Below are 25,627 nucleotides of genomic sequence, written 5' to 3'. Positions count from 1 at the left end.
ATAATATCGACTACTGTCTCGCTGCTACATGCAATACTAGCAAGGAAGTGGGCCGGCGTTTACTGGAAAAAGGAACAGAGAGCTGAAACGCACCTCCTCCACGCACATCTTTTTCTGAAGAAAACTGCCTACAAATACAATTATTACTTCAATAATAATTATATGACATAACAATTCCTGATTCATCAGGACAGGAAACCCCTTTTCGTGTCGTGTCCTCCCCACATAGGGCTGCTATTAGGCAATTATAGCCTTAATATATGTAGGCCTATGTATATATTTTTTGTTGTTCAGTAGATGTTGTTAACTTTGTTCTACTCCTCCCCCGAGTGACGCAGGCGGGAGGATGTGCTAACATGTTTATCAATTCAGTTCCTCATTCCCTTGTCAGGTAGGCTCATCAGACTGCTAGTGGAAAGAAACGCGATATAAAGTGTCATTGTTTTTCAGCTAAAACAGGCTATAGCGCGTTGTAACATATGTCCCCGTTAAGTCTGTCTTTATAATTCGTATCTATTTACTAAAAGGTCGCCCGATACGCCAATATGGCTTGTAGCGAGTCTGGCGTGGGCTTGTTGTGGAATATCCCCCTTATTGCTCTGAATATGAAAGTGAGAAAAAAGTTGGGACTATATTTAAACCCGAGGAGCGCCGTGGCCGCGGACTGGATGACTGTCGCAGAGACCATGGGGTTTTCTTATTTAGAGATCAAGAATTACGACGCCTCTAAGAACCCGACCCAGACGATATTAGAGGACTGGCAAGCCCGTGGTTCCGATGCGAGTGTGGGCAAGTTACTGTCGATCCTGAAAGAGGCAGAGAGGGAAGATATTGTGGAAGATCTTCGTCCTTTGATAGGTGGGTTGGTCAAATAGGACATGTTGAGGCTAAGCAATATCATTGTTGTACTGCTACCTCATTCTTGCATTTTTGCATTTGAAAAAGTTAGCATTTTGTACTTTATTTTGTACTTTAGTTCGTACTTTAGTTCGTAATTGTATAAATTGTACAGTGTTGGGTCTTTATTCTTTTTACTGTATGGGGGGCTCATACAGAACCCCAGGGGGCTCATACAGAACCACGCATTTCACTGTAATGTACATGTACCTTATATATGTGACAAATAAAACAAAACTTGAACTAGACATTGTACATAACTTAGGAATATTACATAGCTTACCTAGTTTAGAAAGTGAATACATTTTTTTAAAACATCACTTGCCAATTGAACTGTAATGTTTGTGTGCACGCAAATGTTTGTCATTTCTGTGTACATAAAGAAATCATTCAAATGGGCGGCTAGGTGGTGTAGTGGGCAAGGCACTCGCCACCAATGTGGAGACGCTGGGTTCGCGTGTTCGAATCCAGCTCTCCACATTGTTTTCAGTTTGGCTGGTCGTCCGTACTAATACAATTGGCAGTATTAGAGGGTGGGAAACTGATGGGTGGGGATCGGGCGTTGTGGACAGCGACTCCTACAGGTCGGTTGGTGTAGAATCAGGAAGTGTCGGGGGCAGCGTGAGCCTCCCATGCGTTACTCCTCACCACTGAGAGATCGAGCTGCGCAGGTGAAAAGATGCGACTGCTGTTACCTCAAGTACCGGAGGGGACTTGTGCTATGTATGACTTAGTCCACATTGCAGCCGGCTTGTGGGAGGCAAGAAACAGCGTTCTTGACAGGGGAGGGTTGAATTGGATGATACGAAATGTGGATGGGAGAAAATATAGAAAACGGGAGAAAAAGTGGATAAAAAAAAAATCATTCAAATGTGTGTGCATATTGTGTATGTCAGATGAGGATGTCAAGAGGTACCTTGAGAAGAAGAGGGAGCCCCCGGTTCAGGTACCTGAGGTGGACAGTTGCGTTTCTCGCACACAAGAGTGCACAGGCATCACCCTGGCAGACATGGAAGGTCAGTGTACAACAATAACACCTATGCAAACGTGACCCAGTTAAACACGTATCTGTTAATATGGGCTATGACATTGTTACTATGACGGTGCTATTATTTGACAGTTAAGTAGGCGGTTAACCGCATCATGGGACACAACCCCAGTGTTACTACTTCTGACAGCGAGACTATTGTCTCCCAGTGGTAAAATGACAGCAGCACTAACCCATCTTGGGTCTTATCCAAGTCGTATCATTCTCAAGTCTCTCAGGTGTATCTCACCTCACCTCACTTTGGGTTTCAGCTAGCCCCTTCCGTGACTGCGATGTGCAAGCCAGGGGCTGGCTTTTGAATAGGCAGTCACTCTCAGCTATGTAGCTACCAGGCTCGTTTGGAACACCAAGCACTGCTTCTGAGCTCGGGGTGGGTCAAAAATATATCAGATATGAATTTCAAAGGTACCCAGCGTACAATTAGGGTTTCACACAGCGACGCGCTGGGGTCTGAAAGCTCGGAGTTGCTCAAACATTTTAAATCATTGTTATAAAACGAGTGGTACTCACAGAGCGAGCCGTGTATTTCCGCCGTTGGTGTCACAGCGCATGCGCACCAGGCAGCCAAATACGGAAATACACGGCTCGCTCTGTGAGTACCATGCATATTTGGCTGCCTGCTGCGCATGCGCTGTGACACCAACGGCGAAAATACAAGGCTCGCTCTGTGAGTACCACTCGTTTTATAACAATGATTTAAAATGTTTATTAGCAACTCCGAGCTTTCAGACCCCAGCACGTCGCTGTGTGAAACCCTAATTGTACGCTGGGTACCTTTGAAATTCATATCTGATATATTTTTGACCCACCCCGAGCTCAGAAGCAGTGCTTGGTGGTCCAAACGAGCCTGGTAGCTACATAGCTGAGAGTGACTGCGTATTCAAAAGCCAGCCCCTGCTTGCACATCGCAGTCACGGAAGGGGCTAGGTTTCAGCTTGACTCTTAAGGGGTAAGTTCAGAATTTTGGATTCCTAGCCCTATTTCCTACTCATCCATGATGTTGTCATAGGGAGTCCTCTCTCTCTCAACACAATCCCTGCTGTGCTTTCTACTGGATGCCCAGCTCCTCAGCCACTAAACTAATGTACAGTTAATGGGGTCCTCTGCTTTCCTTTCTTTGCTTTGTGTAACTGAGGGGTACAATTCCCTGACTGTATTGATAAGTATGGTATCATTAAACCACTACCGCTTGATGTACTTTAACTTCTGGCCATACAGTACACGATATCTAAGTATGATGAACACTTTCCCACATATGAAATCAGGTCCACACAAATATAACAGTCGAAGGTTTAATATAGCAAAAGGTATATACAACATTCACTTAATTACATTTATGATTTGAATGCACTTGTAAGGCAAATGAGTATTCGTAGGCAAATCAACACTGAATGTCCAATCTCTGGTTACGCAGGAAGCAAGTATACAACCTGGTTCTTTAGGGAACTATAGCGATGGTACTTAAGGATTATAGCGGGATACTAAAGGGGTCCTGCTGGTTGTAAGTCAGTAGGGGGGGGGGGTTTGGAGAGCCGTCAGCTGCATCCCATCTGGCCAACAATTCCTGGAGAGAATTCAGGTACAGAACACAGTGCCCGCAGGATCTTGATCCACAGATGAATACACTTGGGCCCTCTTGTAGACGGTAGCTGTAGGCTGTAGGTCCACAACGAAGGAGAAGCGAGGCGGCCTCGGTCTGGGTTGAGCGCCGTCTCACCTGGGCTCCTCTCGGGGGTAATTCCAACACTCACCGGCGTTGGCTGTTATCCGCTCCACAAATCAAAGCACCCAAAGCAAATAGATATTCCATGCCGTATAGGCTCAGCAGTCGTCCGGGTAGGTAATCCAATGTGCAGGTCCACTCGTCCTCGCCCAGAACTCCTCGGATGAAAGCACCACGCGTGGTCTGCCCAGCCTGGTTAAGACTCTAGATAACGCGAGGAAACGATGGGGGTGCTGCTCACTTTAGAACTCTAACCGAACGATGCACCATACATAATAGACTATTATTACTTAATAGAAATACGGTGCCAAACTATGACAATTCAGCTATGAATTTACACGAGGTCTCAATGCCTATTCTGGGGCCAAATAGGCCATACTGCACCACACGTGGGTCGTGGGTGAGGCTTCACGTCTGTTACTAGGTTGGAGGGTAAAGGACTAATGGACTAAAAGGAAGTTCTACTTTACTTGCGCCATATTTATATGCACGGTGAACAAATAGTACCATTCGTATTTCGGTAGCCGTATTCCTACGCGGAACCGGGGCTAGTTGGGACATGTTCGTCGGCACTATTGAACTTGACTCAAGGGGCTTGTCTGCTGGCGCCAGGTTCTTGTCCAATGAGAGAATGAACTATTATGGGCTGTAGTAGACTAAAGGGATATTCAGTGTATATGTACAAAGAATATACAAGGGATATCAAACGATATACAAATACTATTAAATATATATCCATAAATAAATATATATATTCGGTTTAATCTGATCCTTCACAACAGCCGCCCCCTAATTAGTCCCACCTAATTAGCTAAGCAGAGACAGATTAACCGCACTGTCTACCACTCAAGGTCCGCTGTAAGGGTCAGTCAACTCACAAAGTCGTGGGGTCATGGTCGTCATCGATAGTGTCTGGGAGTCTTGGCAGTTCTATTAGCCTCGCCACGGGTCGTGTGTAAGTCCGCCCTTGGACGAGCACTTCAGCTGCTCGGACCTTGCCATCGGCACCGGTGATCACTTTGCTTACGCGGCCAGCCGGCCACATAGCTCTGGGTAGTGACTGGTCGATAATCATGACGACTGTTCCTTCTGTCAAATTGTCTCTCTCTTTTACCCACTTCTGGCGGGTCTGTAGAGACGGTAGATAGTGGAGTAGGAAGCTATTCCAAAACTTGTCAGCCAGTACTTGACTGTACCTCCACATTCTTCGGCCGTTCGCTTCTTCAGGCCTGTACATTGTCTGGGGTAGCGCGGGGTCCAGCCGCCCCATCAAGAGTGTGTTGGGGGTGACTGGGTCGACATCTGCTACATCACTTGAGACGTAACCGAGGGGCTTGGAGTTCAATACTCCCTCGATCTCCGTGAGGACTGTCATTAGGACTTCTTCCGCCACAGTCTGGGCCCCAAGCACGGCGTACAGGGCTGTCTTTATAGAACGTACTTCTCGTTCCCAGGTTCCACCGAAGTGGGGTGCGTTCGGGGGATTAAACTGGAAGTCAATCTGGGATGGAGCGAGGTGGGTCTTAAGTTCTGGGCCCATAGCTTGGAAGCTCTCTCTCAGCTCTCTTTCTCCGCCTTTGAAGTTTGTCCCGTGATCAGACAACAATGTAGACGGTTTTCCTTTCCGCGATGTGAATCTTCGGAAGGCCATAAGGAATGAGTCTGTGCTCATGGTTGGAAGGAGTTCGATATGTATCGCTCTGGTGGTCATGCATTTGAATACAATACCCCACCGCTTCTCGGTTCCTCTTCCTTTCTTTATATACAACGGGCCAAAACAGTCCATGCCTGTGGAGTGAAAGGGCTTGTCGCCGAGTCGGAGGCGACAGGGAGGTACAGGGTGTCCGCGGATCCTTAAAAAGTCTTAAAAAGTCTTAAATTTGTTTATCAATAATTAAGGCCTTAGTTTGTCTTAAAATGTCTTAAATCCATTTTCAGAGGTCTTAAAAATGCCATAGACAAAGACATAGATTTAATAATAAATCGCTATCTGACTGAATAGTTTGGTTTGTTTAGACAAAGAAATAAAATAAGTCGGAGCGATTCGATTGAGCCTATTTTGAAATCGCCTTTCACGCAAAATGAAATGTGGCTCGGCTCTACCCGTAGTGTTTTTAGCTGTGCTATCTGAGAACAGCGCGCGTGTGTGTGGTCAAAATGCCGGGAGGCTGCCGTTTTAATGAGCTCTGGCTCGAAAATATCAAATATAAGTCATGGTTGAAAAGAGGAGAACATCCTCGAGTAGCCGTCTGCAAAATATGCAGAAAGGACTTGAAGATTTTTACGATGGGGGAGAGTGCACTTTCGAGCCACATGCAAGGTGAGCTAATGGATCATATTATTAACGTGTCTCAGCCTGGCTCGACACTACAAGTGCTCCACACCGGTCTCCGTAAATGTTAGTTTTAAAAATACCACTTCAATAATCGAAATAGTCAAGTAACAGGCAGAATACACTATTGGAATTACAAACTTGTGTTTACCGGACTCTGTTTTCACCGCAGTGTTTTGAAATACGCAGCATGTAGCAAAGCCTTAACGTTAGGCGAATCAACGTTAGCTAATTTCCTTTCATGTATTTCAAAACACGAAAACTTGTTGTGTATTGAAATGGTATTTTATTTTTATAACGGAACATTTACGGAGACTGGCGTGGAACTGGTGTGGAGCAGTTGTAGGTTGGAACGCAGTAACGTACTGTATATGTGTATGTCATAAATGTTATGATGAATTGAAAATGGGGGACCCTGATGTAAACAAGACGAAAGTCTTTCTCTGGTCTGCATCCCCTTATTATTGTGTGTATTGAGCTGTACTGTATTGTACCCATTCTTAAATCTGTTAAATAAAGTATTCATTCAACCAAACCACAAAAACAAAACAACTGGATGAATGAATAGATAGAATAGAAATACTTTTATTATCCCGTGGGAAATTTGACACTGCAAATCGCTCAACATTTAAACATTTAGACAGGACAGGTCACTAATTAGAATAATAACACAAATCAATCAAGTTGCCTGGGATAAGAGTAGAGTAAAATAGAATAAAAATGAAATAAAATATACAGAAATAAATACAGTAAAAACATACATGACATCATGACATTTATGGCATAGGGACATGCATGACATACAGGTATATACTGTAGTACTGTTACATTTGTGACATATACGATATGCAAATAATATACAGTACTGTTACCCAGAGATCCTAACAGAAAATATTATATATATATGATGGGGATGAGACTGTACATTAGGGGGGGGGGGGGGGGGTTGGACATTTACGGTGGCCAGTTTCGAATTGCAGCCTCCCGTAGGTGCTCTTAAAGAGCGGTTTTGAATGTGGGCAGGGGTAAAGTGGGTTTTAGGAGTGAGGTTAAGCAGTAGTCTGACCAGTTTGTTTTGTGATGTTTGTAATCTTGTTTTTAGTACCTTTGAGGTGCTTTGGTACCATGAGGTGTAGCCAGGCATAGTCGTAGTACCCTTGAATGAGTGTACTGAGAGTACCCATGATTTTTGCCATTTTGTTATCGTGAAATTGGTATTAAATTTAATTCTGAGTGGCATTAAAAAGTCTTAAAAAGCCTTAAATCTGACTGGGCTAAACCTGCAGATACCCTGAGGTAGGTCAGCCATCCGGGGTATGCTGGGCTGCGCGCGCCACTTTCGGCAGTCTAGACAGGTTCGCTGGAAGCGTCGCACTGCTTCTCTCCCTTGAAGTATCCAATAGCGACGTCTGATCTCCGCGAAGACTCTCTCTGCTCCTGCGTGGTGCACATCCTCGTCGTATTTCTTTATGATCAGCTCTGTGACCTTGTGTCGGCTGTTCAAGACTATCGGGTACTTAACGTCATCCGGTAGGTCGGGGGCTCTCCGCAGACGACCACCCACTCTGATGAGATTATGGGCGTCACTCTCGGGTGCCAGGTGGAGCAGTCTGCTGTCTGATGGGACGGGCTTTCCTCCCTGTAGACAGTCTAGCTCATCGGGGAACGAGTCTCTCTGGGCTCGTTGTAGTAGAAGAAGTTCTGCTTCTTCGTAGTCAGCTGCTGAAATGTCAGTGGTGGGCTGAATCTCTGGGTGGTGCCACAGGAATGTCTTTAGCTGCGCACTCTGTAGGGTGAGGCAATCATCTATGTTGGGGTCTGTGGAGGCGACTGTGCTCAATCCACAGAACATAGGTTTCTTGTTTTCAGCCTCCTCTTTACTCGCCTCCCGTGGGGTGGACGTAGGCCACTCTTCTTCCGGGAGCTTGAGGAACTCTGGTCCGTCACTGTAGATGTTGTGACGGGTGAGGTCATCTAGGGACATTCCCCGGGTGATGACGTCAGCTGGGTTGTGTTTGGTGTCCACATACCGCCAGCTTGCTGCTTCTGTTAACTCTTGAATCTCTGTGACTCTGACTCCCACGAAGACCTTGTATCTGCATGAATCAGACTTGATCCATGTGAGTACTGTCGTAGAGTCTGACCACAAGATTGTTCTTTGCACCGGGATGGTGAGTTCACGTTGGATTAACGTGGCTAGATGCGCTCCTGCTAGGGCTGCGCAGAGCTCTAGACGCGGGATAGATTGTTGCTTTCGTGGGGCTATTCTTGAGCGAGCCAGGATGAAAGCGGTGTGTATCTCTCCTCCCTTCTCTTGGGCACGCAAGTAGGCCACAGATCCATAGGCTACTTCGGAGGCGTCGCTGAAGACGTGTAGATCCATCTTGCATGTCTCTGGCCTCACTGTGGGTGGGAAGTAGCTGCGGCGTATGTTGACGCCTGGGAGTGAGCGGAGTTCCGTCTCCCACTCTCTCCATGTGGAGGCAAGGTGTGCGGGTATTGGGTCGTCCCAGCCCTGGTCCTTGTCCCATAGTGCTCGTACAATCATCTTTGCCCTGGTGGTGTAAGGTAGAATACATCCCAACGGGTCATATTGTCTGGCGAGTGTTCTATACACACTCCGTCTGGTGGTCGGTATCGCCGTCGACCTTCCCTGCTCCGTGGTCAGGGGTTTGTGTCTATAGTGGAGCGAGTCTGTTTTGAAGCGCCAGACTAGTCCTAGTGTCATTTCTTGGGCTTCTCCTGGGATGGTCGCCATCCAGGTCTCGCTACTGGCTGCCTTGTCCGCGGGGGAGAGGCTGCGCAATACTTGCGGGTCGCTGCTGGCCCACTGCCTGAGATCAAAGCCGCCTTTGATCAGGGAGGCGCGTAGCTTGAGTAGGAGAGCCTCGGCTTCTTCTTGGGTCGAAACGCTTTGTAAACAGTTGTCCACGTAGAAACTGTTCTTCACACTGTGTCGGACCTCTTCATCTGCTGCTGGGTCCTCTGCGACATGTTTCTGCAGTGCAAATGTAGCACAGCACGGGCTGCATGTGGTTCCGAAGGGGAGGACTTCCCATTGGTAGATGGCTGGGTGCTCATCTCCGATCCTCTCTCTCCATAGGAACCGCAGTAGGGGCTTATCCTCCTCCACTAGTCTCACCTGCAGGAACATCCCTTTGATATCCCCGCTGATAGCCACCTTGTCCTGGCGGAAACGTAGTAGCACGCCTAGTAGAGAGGGGCCGAGTGTGGGGCCGGGCAAGAGCTCTTTATTCAGATTCTGGGATCCGATCTGGTAGCTGCAGTTAAACACAATGCGATCCTTGCCGTTGTGGTGGACCTTGTGGTGCGGCACGTACCATGATTCGGTCGTCTGATCGGCCTCTTTAATGTCAATCTTCATTACGTGTCTCACTGTGATTAGCTTCTCAATCTCAGCGCGGTACACACTCTCTTGAGCGGGGTCTTTGGCTAGGCGCCGCTCTGTGTTCAATAGATACCGCTCCGTAGCTTCTTTCGTGGCGTGAAAGGTGGGCATTCCCTCTCGCCTCAGGAGTGGAGTTGCGTATCTCATCACTCCGCCGACTGTGACTCTCTTTGTCCCTTGCTCGAGGAGGTTTATGGCGTAAATGTCTTCTTTAGAACGAATGTCTTTCTTTTCGTTCTTAAAGGGCATTGTCTCTAGTGTCCATAGCCTCTCGACATGCTGCAGGAGAGTGGTGTCTTCTTCTGTCACTCTGGAGTGGAGGCAGCTAGTGGCTGCTGTTCGGTTGAGAGATTTAGCGAGGGGGCCTTGTAGTGTCCATCCTAGGCGGGTCTCGACGGCTGCAGGACAGCCTCTGGGTCCTGTATGGACCCGGTCTATCGGGACTATGAGGTCTGCATGGTCGGAGCCTATCAGCAGGGTCGGGGTGGCACCGTCTATGAGCGGGATAGGTAGTTGACGCAGGTGCACATATTTATCCATCAGTTTGGCGATGGGGTAGGTGTACTGTGATAGTCCTATTTCTTGGCTGGTGAAAGCATTTGTAATCCTATACCGTCTCTCTGGCTGCCCGCTTGCTGCGATAGTGAAGGAGACATTCTCGCCTTTTATCATCTTTAAATCTCTTCTTATTGTCCGAATCGTCATCTGGTTCTCGCTCCCCCGCAGTCCCAGCTGGGCCGCAGCGGATGCGAGGAGAAGGGTCTTCTCTGACCCGTCATCAAGGACGGCGTAAGTGTCCATGACTTTATCTTGGTGGCTCAATGTTACACAGACTACCTTTAAGAGCACTTGGGCGCCGCTGCTGCTGGCGGGGTCAATGTACATGACACTTGCCTTTGTGCTGCTCGATGGTGCAGGTGCAGGCTTTCTTCTGTTACTGTCGTGTAGGACATCTAGGTGGGCTCCGTCACACCGACTGCACCTCTTCTTTAGGCGGCACTCGGCTGCCATGTGACTGCGCGCACATCGGTAACAGCGCCTGTTGGACTTTATCCATTGACTCACTTCTTCTGCATTCATCTTCTTGAACAGGTCACATTGTGACAGCCAGTGTTCCTTCTCGCAGTACGGGCACACCATCTTCCACTTCTCTTTTCTCAAGGGGGTACTGTGGTTCTTACTGCTCGGTACTGATTCTGATTGGTGCATGACAGTCACTGATCTTCTTCCATCGTTTACTCTCCTAGGTCCCTCTCTGGAGCTTGGTGTGCTCCGCACGAATGTATCCAAGCGTAGGCTGCTGACTTCTCTCGTCAGGAAGTCGGCTAAATCGAGGAGGGATGGTTCGGGACCGTTAGGATCACGGTGGTCTCTTTGCCGCCTAAAGCGCTCTTGTCTGGCGGGCGGCAGCTTCTCTAAAATCCTCTCGACGTTAGAGTTGGCGTATAGCTCGTGCATACCCTTTTCTCGTTGCGCTCCCAGCATCCCTACCAGGGACTGCACTTTTATAGACAGGTCGTCTAGTGAGCGATTGTCTGTTGCTGGGGGTAGGCGGTCAATATGCCTTATCTCTTGGATTACGTAATCCCATATACGTCCATATCTCTGGTCCAGCGCTGCTAGAGCCGCGGTGTATGGGGTCGTAGAGGTGGCATAGGCTAGCGCTATATTGTGCGCTCGGGGTACTTTCAGGTGCTTCAGTAATATTGCATACTTGTGGCGTTCGTCAACGACATCCACCATCATTGTCTCTAAGCACATCCGGAGCTCCGTGTACTGTGCTCGATTCTCATGGGTGAAGTCTGGAAATGTCGGTGTGCCAATGTATGACGCCGTGGATGGCTGGCACATCGGTGAGCGTTGGGAGAGAGGCCTCCTAGGCGAGTCTCCTCTTGCGCCTCTTTGTGGGCTGGTACCGGCAGGGTACCATGGCCCGCTGGTCCAGGTGCTGTTCCTCGGGGCTGGTCGTGCGTCATGCTCACCCGTGAATAGAGTCGGGGGTCTGTAGCGCAGTGCCGCGGGGGTATAGCCTGGGCTGTACTGGACCTCCTGGTCCGGTGGAGTACTGTGCTGTCGTCGGGCTTGGTTCTCCTCCTCTCCCTCTTCTTCTTCTGTCAGGTCCTCTAGATCCTGTAGTCGTTTATTTAGCCTCTCCGCAGTGTATGCTGCTCCTTCCTTGTAGCTGGGTCTCGCTTGGACCGGTCGGGGAAGGGGGTCTGCGGGGGGTATAGGCTCTCTCTGGTGGTCAAGTTCAGGGTCGCTTGGTCGGTTAGGGGATGCTGCCCTTGACTGTTGTCTCGACGAGGCCCTTGAACCCCTGGCGGAGGGAGAGGGTGTTGCCTTGGTGATCAGCTGCTCCATTAGCTGCGCTTGTAGTCTGTCGCGCTCGCCCTGTAGTCTGTCGCGCTCGGCTTCGCGCTGGATGAGAGCGATGTCGCGCTCTGCTTCTCTTTGGGCACCGTCAGCGGCGCGCTGGGTGTCGGACCGGTCTCTTGCCATATTCTCTTCCGTCTGAAGGCGTCTCATCTCCAGGCGTATGTGCTCTTCTTCGCTCCGTTGCTGTGTTTGGAGTCGATCGCGTTCACCCTGAAGTCGATCGCGTTCACCCTGGAGTCGATCGCGTTCGGTAGAAGCTGTCAGGCTGACGAGGAACGCCTGTGACAGCATCCTCTCCGCCTCGCTGGGGGAAGACGCTTGTAGAGGTGAGCCGCTCCTGGCTGTACTCGTTGGGGAGTCCTGGAGCTCTATCTCCTCTGCGCTCTCCTCATCTTGTTCCGTGCAGGGTTCCACCTCTGGAGGGTTGTCTTCCTCCCGGAGCTGGTCGGGGACTACTTCTTCGGTATTGGCGGGGGGTAAAGGCATGTCTGTTCCCTCCTGGTCCCCACCGTGAGCTTGGTCAGTTACATTAGAACCCATTAGGGCCTCTGTGGTCGGGGTAACCTGGTCGTTAAGGTCAGACATAATTTTACTTTCTACTTTTACCGCGTTTACCGTCTGTAGAAGGCTAGGTAGTTGACTGACAGCGTAATCCTCTAAGTACTGAGGTGTCTGTCGTCTGCGCCGCGGGCGTTCTACGTTAGGAGGACCGTTTCGTGGAGTGTTCATCATAGGCCATTTCAATATTAATAACACTATATTAATATTACACTAGTTACCCTCCGGCTCGAAGGACCAATTGTAACTGAGGGGTACAATTCCCTGACTGTATTGATAAGTATGGTATCATTAAACCACTACCGCTTGATGTACTTTAACTTCTGGCCATACAGTACACGATATCTAAGTATGATGAACACTTTCCCACATATGAAATCAGGTCCACACAAATATAACAGTCGAAGGTTTAATATAGCAAAAGGTATATACAACATTCACTTAATTACATTTATGATTTGAATGCACTTGTAAGGCAAATGAGTATTCGTAGGCAAATCAACACTGAATGTCCAATCTCTGGTTACGCAGGAAGCAAGTATACAACCTGGTTCTTTAGGGAACTATAGCGATGGTACTTAAGGATTATAGCGGGATACTAAAGGGGTCCTGCTGGTTGTAAGTCAGTAGGGGGGGGGGGTTTGGAGAGCCGTCAGCTGCATCCCATCTGGCCAACAATTCCTGGAGAGAATTCAGGTACAGAACACAGTGCCCGCAGGATCTTGATCCACAGATGAATACACTTGGGCCCTCTTGTAGACGGTAGCTGTAGGCTGTAGGTCCACAACGAAGGAGAAGCGAGGCGGCCTCGGTCTGGGTTGAGCGCCGTCTCACCTGGGCTCCTCTCGGGGGTAATTCCAACACTCACCGGCGTTGGCTGTTATCCGCTCCACAAATCAAAGCACCCAAAGCAAATAGATATTCCATGCCGTATAGGCTCAGCAGTCGTCCGGGTAGGTAATCCAATGTGCAGGTCCACTCGTCCTCGCCCAGAACTCCTCGGATGAAAGCACCACGCGTGGTCTGCCCAGCCTGGTTAAGACTCTAGATAACGCGAGGAAACGATGGGGGTGCTGCTCACTTTAGAACTCTAACCGAACGATGCACCATACATAATAGACTATTATTACTTAATAGAAATACGGTGCCAAACTATGACAATTCAGCTATGAATTTACACGAGGTCTCAATGCCTATTCTGGGGCCAAATAGGCCATACTGCACCACACGTGGGTCGTGGGTGAGGCTTCACGTCTGTTACTAGGTTGGAGGGTAAAGGACTAATGGACTAAAAGGAAGTTCTACTTTACTTGCGCCATATTTATATGCACGGTGAACAAATAGTACCATTCGTATTTCGGTAGCCGTATTCCTACGCGGAACCGGGGCTAGTTGGGACATGTTCGTCGGCACTATTGAACTTGACTCAAGGGGCTTGTCTGCTGGCGCCAGGTTCTTGTCCAATGAGAGAATGAACTATTATGGGCTGGAGTAGACTAAAGGGATATTCAGTGTATATGTACAAAGAATATACAAGGGATATCAAACGATATACAAATACTATTAAATATATATCCATAAATAAATATATATATTCGGTTTAATCTGATCCTTCACAACACTTTGGGTGCATTGTAGCAACACGGTCTCGTCAGAAAACGTAAATAAAGTACTTGACCAACACAGGAAAAAAGCTACATAATGTACGTTATGTTATACATACAGTATATAAGTAATATATTTACGTTTCGTATCAACAAAAGTCCAAAGTCTACTTCTACTTACATCGACTCCTGACTGTGCTGTTTTCTTTCACCGATACAAAAGTGAATATATTACTATTTTAAGCCAGATCTGGCTGATTATGTTTATGTTTATTTAGGATCCCCATTAGCTTTTGCACTTGACAAAAGCTATTCTTCCTGGGGTCCGGCACTTACAACAATACAACAATATTCAAGACATTACATACATCATTATCAACATCAATTACATCATTATCAATAGTTAAGGATGACATTGTACAAGATACTGATTGTAGTGTAGGTTTCAGGGCTTGTACAAAGAGCAGCATGTATTGCGCTGAGAAAGGACTCTACTGATCAACAACGTCAATAGGAAACGGATCTAACAAATCTTAGCTTACTCTTTAACTTCACAGTTCATCAGAAGCTCTGCCCCTACATTTGTTAGGCACTGTATCGTCAACATGCTGCACCAGACACCACCATGCCGTACCATAGCCTGTGTGCAATTGCAGGATGTCCCAGAGGTTGACTAGTAACCGAAAGGTTGCTGATTCCATGCCTGTTACTAACAGGAGGATGTATTCCAATTGCGAGCTAGCAACTGGAGGGTGGTACATTTAATTAGCCTTGTGTAAATTGACAATAAAATCACTCTTCTTCCATCACACAGTTTCCTGAACCTTGACTTGGTGTATTGTGTTCCCATATAATAGGCGCACCAGAACTGTTTGATGCCTTCATCTGCTACTGCCAGGGTGACTTTGAGTTTGTCCACATGATGATCCAGCAGCTGGAGCAGACGCAGCACAGGCTGAAGCTGTGTGTGTTCGACAGAGACGTCCTCCCAGGCTCTTGCGTGTGGACCATCACTGGCGAACTCATCGAGAAGAGGTGGGTCACTACAGGAAAGTTAATAGAACGTTGCAGCTGTAACCTGTAACCAAGGCGCTTGTACATTGGAGGTGGTTGGTTGGGTGGGGGGGGGGGGGGGGTTGGGTAGGGGACACTGTACATTGGAATATTGACAAAGCCATACTTGGTCATTTACTGTACATTGGAGGTGGTTGGGTTAGGACATTTGCAGGGGCCAGTTTCGAATTGCAGTCACCCGTAGGTGTTCTTTGAGAGTGTTTTTGAATGTGGGTAGGGATTCACATTCCTTTACAGCTTTGGGTAGGGCGTTCCACATTGACGTGGCATAATTGCGAAACGTGTTTAGTCCCTTGTTTGAGCCGAATCTGGGTTTAACATGATTTGTGGAGCTCCCTCTGGTGTTGTGATCGTGGTATTCACTGACCTTTGGGAAGTATTTTGACATGTACATGGGTACCTTGGTCGTGTAGTGTATCTTGTAGACCAGGCCCATTGCAAGTTGCTGTACTCTGTCGTCTACTCTAAGCCATCCTAGGTTGTCAAAATGGGCTGGGGTGAGGTGGGTTCTAGGAGTCAGGTCAAGCAGTAGTCTGACCAGTTTGTTTTGAGATGTTTGTAATTTTGTTTTTAGTGCCTTTGAGGTGCTTTGGTACCATGAGGTGCAAGCATAGTCGTAGTACCCTTGAATGAGTGCTCCTGCCAGAGTCTTCAGGGTATTCTTGTTTACCAGAGAGGAGATCCGGTACAAGAATCGAGTTCATTGGTTGACTTTTTTTATTACATTGGATGCCATTTTGTCACAGGAAAGATTAGCCTCTAGGATGGAACCCAGGTAGGTAATTTCATCTTTCCTTGTGACAATATTGTCACCCACTCAGGGCTGTACGCTAAGCTTTTTCACTAGGGGCACACTTGCCCCTAAATGAGAAATTTAGGGGCAAAGAATATTTTTTAGGGGCACATTTTTAAATAACTATTTTACCATTATAGTAGGGCTGGGCGATATGGCCTCTAAATGATATCGCGATATTTTGACATTTCCTCTAAAGCACTTAAAAATGCTTGATTTAACCCTTTGATGCATACAGTCACGCCAATATGATGATTATAATAAGTCCCTGCAACATATGTTTGCATTATTAAACCATGAAGATGCTTTAAAAAATAATTTAATGAAAATGTACTAAGAGTAGTCTACTGACACACTAATAAAAAAAATTATTTACATCTAAGACAATTTATATAAAAACTCTTGGGTGCCTTTTACACAGTACTGTGTTTTCCACTTTAGCCAAACACACACACACATATATATATATATATATATATATATATATATATATATATATATATATATATATATATATATATATATATTATATATATACACACACACTACTGTGAGAAAATAATAATCACACAGACTTAATGATTTTAGAATATTTCAGATAATGAAATTAAATGTTTATATCATCAACTATCCAGTTAGTATTTATACTGTGTGTAACATTTGGCTACTTGAACGAACAAGAGAGCCAGCCCCCCCCCCTTCGGGTTTTGTTCTAGGTTCGCGTTTTGATCGTCTAAGCTGCCGTAGGTGATGACGTCACACTCGAATGTAAACAGGAAGAGATGGAGATGGAGACACACGGAGATCGAAATTGAATGATATACAGAAATGAATAACCAATAAATATGAAGTTATGTTTAAACTTCTGTTGTCAAGCGTTGTCAATATAACCCACCCCCTTTCCTCACGAATGGAACTAGTCTTGTGGAGTCCGCTTTGACCGTTTTCCAGGGTTAGCAGAGATCGCTAGTTAGCTTAGCATAATCCTAATGGATACCTTGGTTAGAAGCTACCGTTAGCTCATTGCTCGTGTCAATTAAATTGCATGTTATTAAAGGTCCGCGCTGGTCTGTCTAATGAAATTACAACCGCAACATTATATTGCACTGTACAGCCCTGGTTGTAGGCTAATGTTTTACTACAATTTGTATGGATTAATTTAGGAGTGAAATGCGAATGAAGGGTTGAAATCACCACTCGCAAGCTTGCCCCCAGATATTATTTTAAACTCGCACGGACCAAATTAGGGGGCAATTTGCGATCATATCATCGCACTGTACAGCCCTGCCACTGTAACTGAGAAGCCGTCAGTCTTGCAGTTTGTTATTTGAACCGAAGAGAATGGACTCTGTTTTGCCCATGTGTAATGATAGTTTGTTATCGGCGAGCCATATGCAGATTTAGCCTAGTTCCGAGCTGAGGGTTTTTTCAACCTGTAACTTGTTCTTGTCAGAGACCAGCAGGGCTGAGTCGTCCGCAAACAGGAACAAGTTGCAGTCACAAGCTGACGACATGTCATTTGCATAAATTAGGAACAGTAGCGGTCCTAGTATGCTTCCTTGTGGAACACCACAGCTCACTGGGAGGGGGGGGGGGTAGGGCACCATTTACCTCCACCATCTGTTCTCTCCCCTCCAGGTAGGATTGTATCCAGCTCACTGATAGACTATCAAAACCAATTGCTTTTAGCTTGTCAATCAGAATGGTGTGATTGACAGTGTCGAAGGCCTTTTGTAGGTCCAGCATGACCATGCCGCAGTATTTGCCCGCGTCCACCTCTTGTTTGATGTGGTCGTTCAAATAGAGAAGGCATGTGTCAGTGGAGTGGGATGTTCTGAAGCCAGATTGGAATTCGTAATTAGATTTTTTTTCCGCGAGGTTTTTCAACCTGTTCGTATACAATTTTTTCCATGACTTTCGAGATGGAGGTAAGGATAGAAACAGGGCGGTAGTTGCCTGGGTCTAATTTGCTGCCCTTTTTGTGCAGGGGTGTTACTCTCGCAATTTTGAAGTCCTTGGGGACGTGTCCCTGTTTTATGGAGAGGTTTATTATGTGTGTGATGACTGGGGTGATGTCCTCGCTGTCAGGTGAAAAGAAGCGGCTGGCTGACTCCACATGTATCGGAGGAGACATGTGATAGTATCTATCAACCCTCCCTAGACCGGAAAGTGGGGGGCAAATGCGCGCAACGACCAGGAAGGAAGGGGGGAATTGGCATAGCGGCTAAATTGGGATGGGAGAAAAATACAGAAAAAGGAGGAGAAAAAGTAGAAAAAAAAACCATGTGTTGCCTGTCACTTGTGGTCAGATATTGCGTTCTTAACACATTGAGTGCCACGCCCCTTCCGGGAAGTGACCCCTTTAACCCCATGTAAACGTAGTTGTAGTTTGTAGAGCTAAACCTATATTTTATAGTATAGCTATGGGTCTAATAACGCTGTCGAGTCTCAGTGAGTTGCTTCTGGTCAACGTGCAAAAAACAGATTCTTTTTTCATCCGTACATTTCCGTTTTATACCGCTTTGAATATGAATATAGTTTGGTTGCTTCTGAGTAATTCCAGGGAAAAGACGCTAAAACAGCGTTTTTGTGTAATTCAATAAACATGTAATTTTTCTCCTGATTATCGGATCTTCCTGAAATCAACGCTAGACCATCATTATTATCCTTCCTCGTGCACGCATGCAATGTGGTTTAGACCGGCGCACCCCCTACCCCCCCTCCTGCAACCCAACGGCAAACAGCCATACACATAAAACACAGATAGCGTCAATTGCGGTAGAAATAAATATCAGATCAACGCAAGCTTTCATATATAGTGTCCTTACCTGTTCTCTGTTGTAATGCAAAAAAAATTATCCAATTATCTCATCGCCATTCCAGTTACCCACAGTGATCCTGTCTCCGACGTTGTTGGGCATTGCACTTCAACGGGCGGGTGGGGTCAGTAGTCCAAACCATCCCTACAAGCGTGTGTTTTGCCGGAGTTTTGCCGGAGTGTTTTGGCAGAGAAAAGAAACTAACCCGTTTCTAACGGGGTGCAATAATGGCAGAAGGCGTTAGAGGGCGGTATAAGACCGTCTGCCAGCTCAGACACATTCAGTACAGCATGCACACTGAATTATGAATGGCAATAGTGAATAAAAGAAATACCGTGAGAAAAAAATGTAGATCTACGTTTCCGGCACTCAACGATCGGGTGACAGAAACGTAGTTCTACGTTTTCGGCAACCAAATGGTTAAGACTTTTTCATATCTGGTCCCAAATGAGATATTTTTTTGTATCATCCTGGGACGCAGGTCTCGTGAAAGCATTTCCATACTCTTACCATAATGAGGCCCCACTAGAGTCAGGCTTGTGAGTGACCCAATTTTGGGTCCCTACCCATAATTTAGGGCCGTAAAAAATATATTTTTTTTATTTTTATTTTTATTATTTTTTACTTGTTGCTGTTCTGCCCTACAAAGGGACACTGCCCTATTTGCAGTAACTGTGCAAACTCTGCAAATAGTTAAAATGAGATAAATAACTTCAAATCTCCTGTCCCATCACAGGTAATGTTGGTGCAGAAGTAGATAGTATAATATTAACACATTATATACTGTAGCGTAATATCAACTTATTATTCCAACTTTGAAGTAATTTTTAACCACTTGCCTTTTAAAGGGCAGGTATCTTTGTGACGATGGGAATCGTGAATGTGTGTACCGGTACATACAGTATTTGTGCTTCATGCTGTCATGTCTGCTCTGATGTGTAGGTGTAAGAAAATGGTGGTTGTGATCTCAGACGACTACCTCCACAGTCATGCCTGTGACTTCCAGACCAAGTTTGCTCTCAGTCTCTGTCCTGGTAAGACCTTTTGATACACTCTCTGTCACACATAAACACACACACACACACACACACATGTACGTACACAGTCTGTGTATTCTGTGCAAGCCAAAGATGCAAACATACTAGCTACAAAAACAGGAAATTATTTCTAATTTGTCAGGGAAAGTTGCACTAATTGCTTTTAACTATGAACATGCATATGTGTGGCAATTGGCACATCTTTGTAGTCTTGACACACTCACACACACAGATCCTTGCTCATGTTTTACACATAAATCTCACGAAGGCATCCGCTAATCTTCTGGTAGATTTGCTGTAGTTGAAACTTCCTGTTGAGGTGTTGACATTTCCTGAGATGATATTTATTTTTGTCACTACATTTTTTCTTTTGCTCATTATGGTGTCTCTCAGTATGGTGTGTCTCAGTATGGTGTCTCTCAGTGTGGTGTCTCTCAGTATGGTGTCTCTCAGTATGGTGTCTCTCAGTATGGTGTGTCTCAGTATGGTGTCTCAGTGTGGTGTTTCTCAGTGTGGTGTGTCTCAGTATGGTGTGTCTCAGTATGGTGTCTCTCAGTGTGGTGTCTCTCAGTATGGTGTCTCTCAGTATGGTGTCTCTCAGTATGGTGTGTCTCAGTATGGTGTCTCAGTGTGGTGTTTCTCAGTATGGTGTAGTATGGTATCTCTCAGTATGGTGTCTCAGTATGGTGTCTCTCAGTATGGTGTCTCTCAGTATGGTGTCTCTCAGTATGGTGTTTCTCAGTATGGTGTGTCTCAGTATGGTGTCTCTCAGTGTGGTGTTTCTCAGTATGGTGTGTCTCAGTATGGTGTCTCTCAGTATGGTGTCTCTCAGTATGGTGTTTCTCAGTATGGTGTGTCTCAGTATGGTGTCTCAGTGTGGTGTTTCTCAGTATGGTGTGTCTCAGTATGGTGTCTCTCAGTATGGTGTGTCTCAGTATGGTGTCTCTCAGTATGGTGTGTCTCAGTATGGTGTCTCTCAGTGTGGTGTTTCTCAGTATGGTGTGTCTCAGTATGGTGTCTCAGTGTGGTGTTTCTCAGTATGGTGTCTCTCAGTATGGTATCTCTCAGTATGGTGTCTCAGTATGGTATCTCTCAGTATGGTATCTCTCAGTATGGTATCTATCTCATTATGGTGTCTCTCAGTATGGTGTGTCTCAGTATGATGTCTCAGTGTGGTGTCTCTCAGTATGGTGTCTCTCAGTATGGTATCTCATTATGGTGTCTCATTATGGTGTCTCTCAGTGTGGTGTCTCAGTATGGTATCTCTCAGTATGGTATCTATCTCATTATGGTGTCTCTCAGTATGGTGTGTCTCAGTATGATGTCTCTGTGTGGTGTCTCAGTATGGTGTCTCTCAGTATGGTATCTCATGGTATCTCTCAGTATGGTATCTCATTATGGTGTCTCATTATGGTGTCTCTCAGTGTGGTGTCTCAGTATGGTATCTCTCAGGCCCCGTTTAGACGAGCGTTTTGTGAACAGAAACCGCAAAAGTCATCTTGCGGTTTCACTTTTAATTTTACGTTTAGACAAGCGTTTTGGAGTGGAATTCTCCGTGCAGACGACGCTGTAACGACGGAGACCCGCTGTCACACGATTGGCGCATATGTCACATGACGTGCTGTGAAGACCCGCCCTACTCTGCCTCTGATTCGCAGACTGTGGATGGGGAATGTGATTGCACCAAAGCAGTCACTCACAGACAGTGGGTCCACTCACGCCGCGGGACAGATTCTTGTGTATTTAACCCTTTCACTGCCACACGACAGCCGGTTGTGTGATAGTAAAGGGGTAACCTTCTGTCGTGTGGCAGTGAAAGGGTTAAAAGTACTGCCAATGTAGCCTTCAGGTGATCTCCGTTGATATAAGTCAGACATACTTGCTTTGTTTACGTCTCGGCTACTGGCGCATACCTGCTACCTGTGACGTAAGCAGTACGCGCGACCAGAGCCGTGACAAACCTTTCGTCATCGTTTTATCAGATTTATACGTTTTAACAGTTTAGACGAGAGCGCAAAGCTTTTGCGTTTCTAGGAATTCCACCCTGGAAGGTAGTCTCACTTTTTTGCGGTTCCACCCCGTAAAAACGCCGTTTCCGTATAAACGAAAGGCACATCCGAAAAAATATTTTTGCGGATTCACCTGCTAGCGTTTCCGTCTAAACGGGGCCTCAGTATGGTATCTCATTATGGTGTCTCTCAGTATGGTGTCTCTCAGTATGGTGTCTCATTATGGTGTCTCTCAGTATGGTGTCTCTCAGTATGGTGTCTCTCATGGTGTCTCTCAGTATGGTGTCTCTCAGTGTGGTGTCTCTCATGGTGTCTCTCAGTATGGTGTCTCTCAGTGTGGTGTCTCTCAGTATGGTGTCTCTCAGTATGGTGTCTCTCATGGTGTCTCTCAGGTATCTCTCAGTATGGTATCTCTCAGTATGGTGTCTCAGTATGGTATCTCTCAGTATGGTGTCTCTCAGTATGGTGTCTCAGTATGGTGTCTCTCAGTATGGTATCTCTCAGTGTGGTGTCTCTCAGTATGGTGTCTCAGTATGGTATCTCTCAGTGTGGTGTCTCTCAGTATGGTGTCTCAGTATGGTATCTCTCAGTATGGTGTCTCTCAGTATGGTATCTCAGTATGGTATCTCATTATGGTGTCTCTCAGTATGGTGTCTCTCAGTGTGGTGTCTCTCAGTATGGTGTCTCTCAGTATGGTGTCTCTCAGTATGGTATCTCTCAGTATGGTGTCTCTCAGTATGGTGTCTCTCAGTATGGTGTCTCTCAGTATGGTATCTCTCAGTATGGTGTCTCTCAGTAATATGGTGTCTCTCAGTATGGTGTCTCTCAGTATGGTATCTCTTTGGTGACCTGAGTCTCATTGTAACCTCTCCTCTTTACATGTCATTATTATTACAGGAGCTCGAACCAAACGTCTCATACCAGTGGTCTACAAGGCCATGAAGAAGCCCTTCCCTAGCATCCTGCGCTTCCTGACCATCTGCGACTACACCCGGCCCTGCACCCAGTCCTGGTTCTGGGAGAGGCTGGCCAAAGCTCTCTCTCAGCCCTGACCATCTGCGACTACACCCGGCCCTGCACCCAGTCTTGGTTCTGGGAGAGGCTGGCCAAAGCTCTCTCTCAGCCCTGACCATCTGCGACTACACCCGGCCCTGCACCCAGTCCTGGTTCTGGCTGGGAGAGGCTGGCCAAAGCTCTCTCTCTGCCCTGACCACGGACCAAGCCAAATATATTGATGATTTGATGATTTTATTAGGATCCCCATTAGCTCATGCAGAACATCAGCTACTCTTCCTGGGGTCAAACACACAACATATATAAACATGACAATAGATAAGACATTTACAGACAAAACAACCAAGTGGCATTCAAATCGGATAGTTACAATATCCTTTCTCTTAAACATATTACTATAAATACCATATTCTTAATCATAGGTATCATACATAGTACAATATATATATTACATAATACAGTATATATGAATATGCACTGAATTCACAAGCAGTGAGAAACCATAAACATGATGCATACATATACTACTGTCTTTTACCCTGATTTGTGGGCACTGAATCAAGGGGGATACCCCCACTTCTGTTGGTATGGAAAGTACCTGCCCTAGCCTCCCACAATGCAGCCTTTTTGAGAACATTTTCAAATGTCACGGCATGACAGCTGTACTGTTTTGCTTCCTACGAGACCATGTAGGGGACATTAAACCATCAGGTTTATATACACTGATTGTAAGTCATTTTGGTTTATTGCATCCTCCCTGTCGGACCATTTTAAGTATGAAGTCATTCTGTTTGTGTCCCGTCATGTTAGCATCATGGTACCTTTATTTTGTTGTATATATATTTGTAACGCTACTACTTGTGTTTTCTTAAAAAGTGAGATAATAATTAAAAGTTTTTTTTCTTAATGACTGTGAAGTCCAAATTGCAGCAGAGTGTAAATTGCAATATTTTCAATGTACGATGAATGTGATAGATATTTTTTAATAAGCTTAGAGATTGTAATAGCTACAGGCTTGCACGTTGTTGGGGATGTTACATTGCATATATGGACACTGTCATGTCTGCTTTTCCTGCATTGGCCACTTCCTCTTCTCAGTCACCTATAGATTAGAATCAATTTAGAGTTATTATTCTTGTGAAATTTCCTGTTGTGCTAGGGCTAGGCTTGTTGTTCACCTTTACCAACTTGAACACTATAGCACTATCTCCCTCTCTCTTCCTGTGTTGATGACGATCTTTTTTTATTTTTATTTTTTTTATTATTGTGTATTCAAATGGATGTATGCTATGTTGAATGTCATTAAATGCTGTTCATCTTTCCGTATGCTTTATTTATTTATGTATGTATGTATCTATCCTGTAAGAACACAGGTAAATGAATCAAATGAAAGTGAATGCAAGTTTGTCTTACACTGGGATTTAAGACAAAATAGCAATGTTTGTTTTTATCTGCTTCAATATATTCTATTCAATCTATTATTTTCTGTATCTATCTAATCGAATCTATTTTATATTATATTTAAAAAAGCATGACAGCCTACAAGCGCAGCAGCACATGCGATTTTACTCCAGCATGTGTCGTGATTGCGCAAGAGCTGAACATGGTGTGGACTCTACTCAGTGGACTACCGTGGGCTATTTTTTTTTACATTTACCACCAGAGGTGTCGCTAGTCGAATGTGTCAAAAAGGAACCGGGGAGGGGTCTGTTTCTGGATTGACAGTTGAGCCTCCAATAATAAAAGTAAGAATACAATACCGGCCAATTGTAGGACAAAACCTCCCATCGCCAAAACACGGCCCCTTTCTGACACCAACAACCCGCCATTACAAGTGTGGCGCGCGCGCCCCCCAACATGTGGAATAGTTTTTGACCGTATCACTCAAAAAATGTATCGCCCCGGACACAGGTAGGTTAGTGTTAAAGGTGTGAAAAGACATTATAGGATAATAGGAACAAGTTGAAAGTTTGCAGAAAAGAAGGATCTGGTGTTATCTATTGGTTAGACTGCTGTCAAACGTCAATTTCCCCCTCAATTTAAACTTGAATCAGAACCAGAAAAGTCTTAATTGCCAAGTAGTTTTCAGATAATAAAATAAGGTGTCTGCTCTACCCATTTCATAACAGGTGAGAATAAGGAACAACTATTTATATCATAAATTAATTCATTAAACAGCAGAGAAATGTTAGCTGCTAGCTACTTCACCATATATATTCAGTGTATGTGCATGGAGGTAGGGTGACCAAACATCCCAATTTGTGCGGGACAGTCCCGCATCTCAGCCCTCTGTCTCGCATGCCGCAAGAGAATAATATTGTCCCGCATTTTAATAAGCAAAAAAGAAATTACTATTATTATTAACACATTCCCCGCCAATCACGTTGTACAGCGTTATTGCCGGCCATGCGTTGTCTGCCAAACCACGCTGTACAGCGATATTGAGATCAATATTTAATTTTTTCGCCATGGCATTCATAATTCATATATACACCTCCGGTGCTGCAGCTGGACCCTACGGCTCAAAAAAACTACGGCTCAATACCGCCGCCTGGTGGATGGTCGGGCGAGTTACACTGGTAAACAGGATATTGCTGCTGTGCGTCCATTAAATTCATCCGGCCGTCAGATATTGTCGCAAGGCTCCCGACAGACACAATAGTACATATCGATCGCTTTATAAACTTAATAATCTATATGATTTCGGCGTTTATTGCGACATACAAACCGGAAATGGACCTAGGCGATCGACGTCCTATACCTGGGATCTTTCACCGCCAGTCTCATTGACGCATGGTAAGAGGACACTAACGTTACTTTCAGCTTGATTGTTTATTCTTTTCACTGCAAACCGATCTGATCAATATATCACCCATACTACATAAAGCATTTACTGACGATCACGGAATTATAAACGACCCCCCCCCCCTTTCA

General features: G+C 45.7%; 1 protein-coding gene across 1 annotated transcript; it reads left to right on the top strand.

The window, feature by feature from the left end:
* Positions 1–396: 396 nt before the first annotated feature.
* myd88 (MYD88 innate immune signal transduction adaptor) lies at positions 397–24,015 on the top strand. The gene is made up of 5 exons (XM_084326515.1): positions 397–858; positions 1,794–1,913; positions 14,805–14,982; positions 19,576–19,667; positions 22,577–24,015. Exons 1-5 carry the CDS (start codon positions 546–548, stop codon positions 22,729–22,731), a joined length of 858 nt encoding a protein of 285 aa, XP_084182641.1. The 5' UTR covers positions 397–545; the 3' UTR covers positions 22,732–24,015.
* The last annotated feature ends 1,612 nt before the right edge of the window (positions 24,016–25,627 follow it).

Source organism: Notolepis coatsorum (assembly GCF_963971535.1).
Source record: "Notolepis coatsorum genome assembly, chromosome: 12".
In the NCBI taxonomy this organism is placed as follows: domain Eukaryota; kingdom Metazoa; phylum Chordata; class Actinopteri; order Aulopiformes; family Paralepididae; genus Notolepis; species Notolepis coatsorum.
The sequence above is the reverse complement of the archived record's forward strand: the minus strand, read 5'-3'. Positions and strand labels throughout refer to the sequence as shown.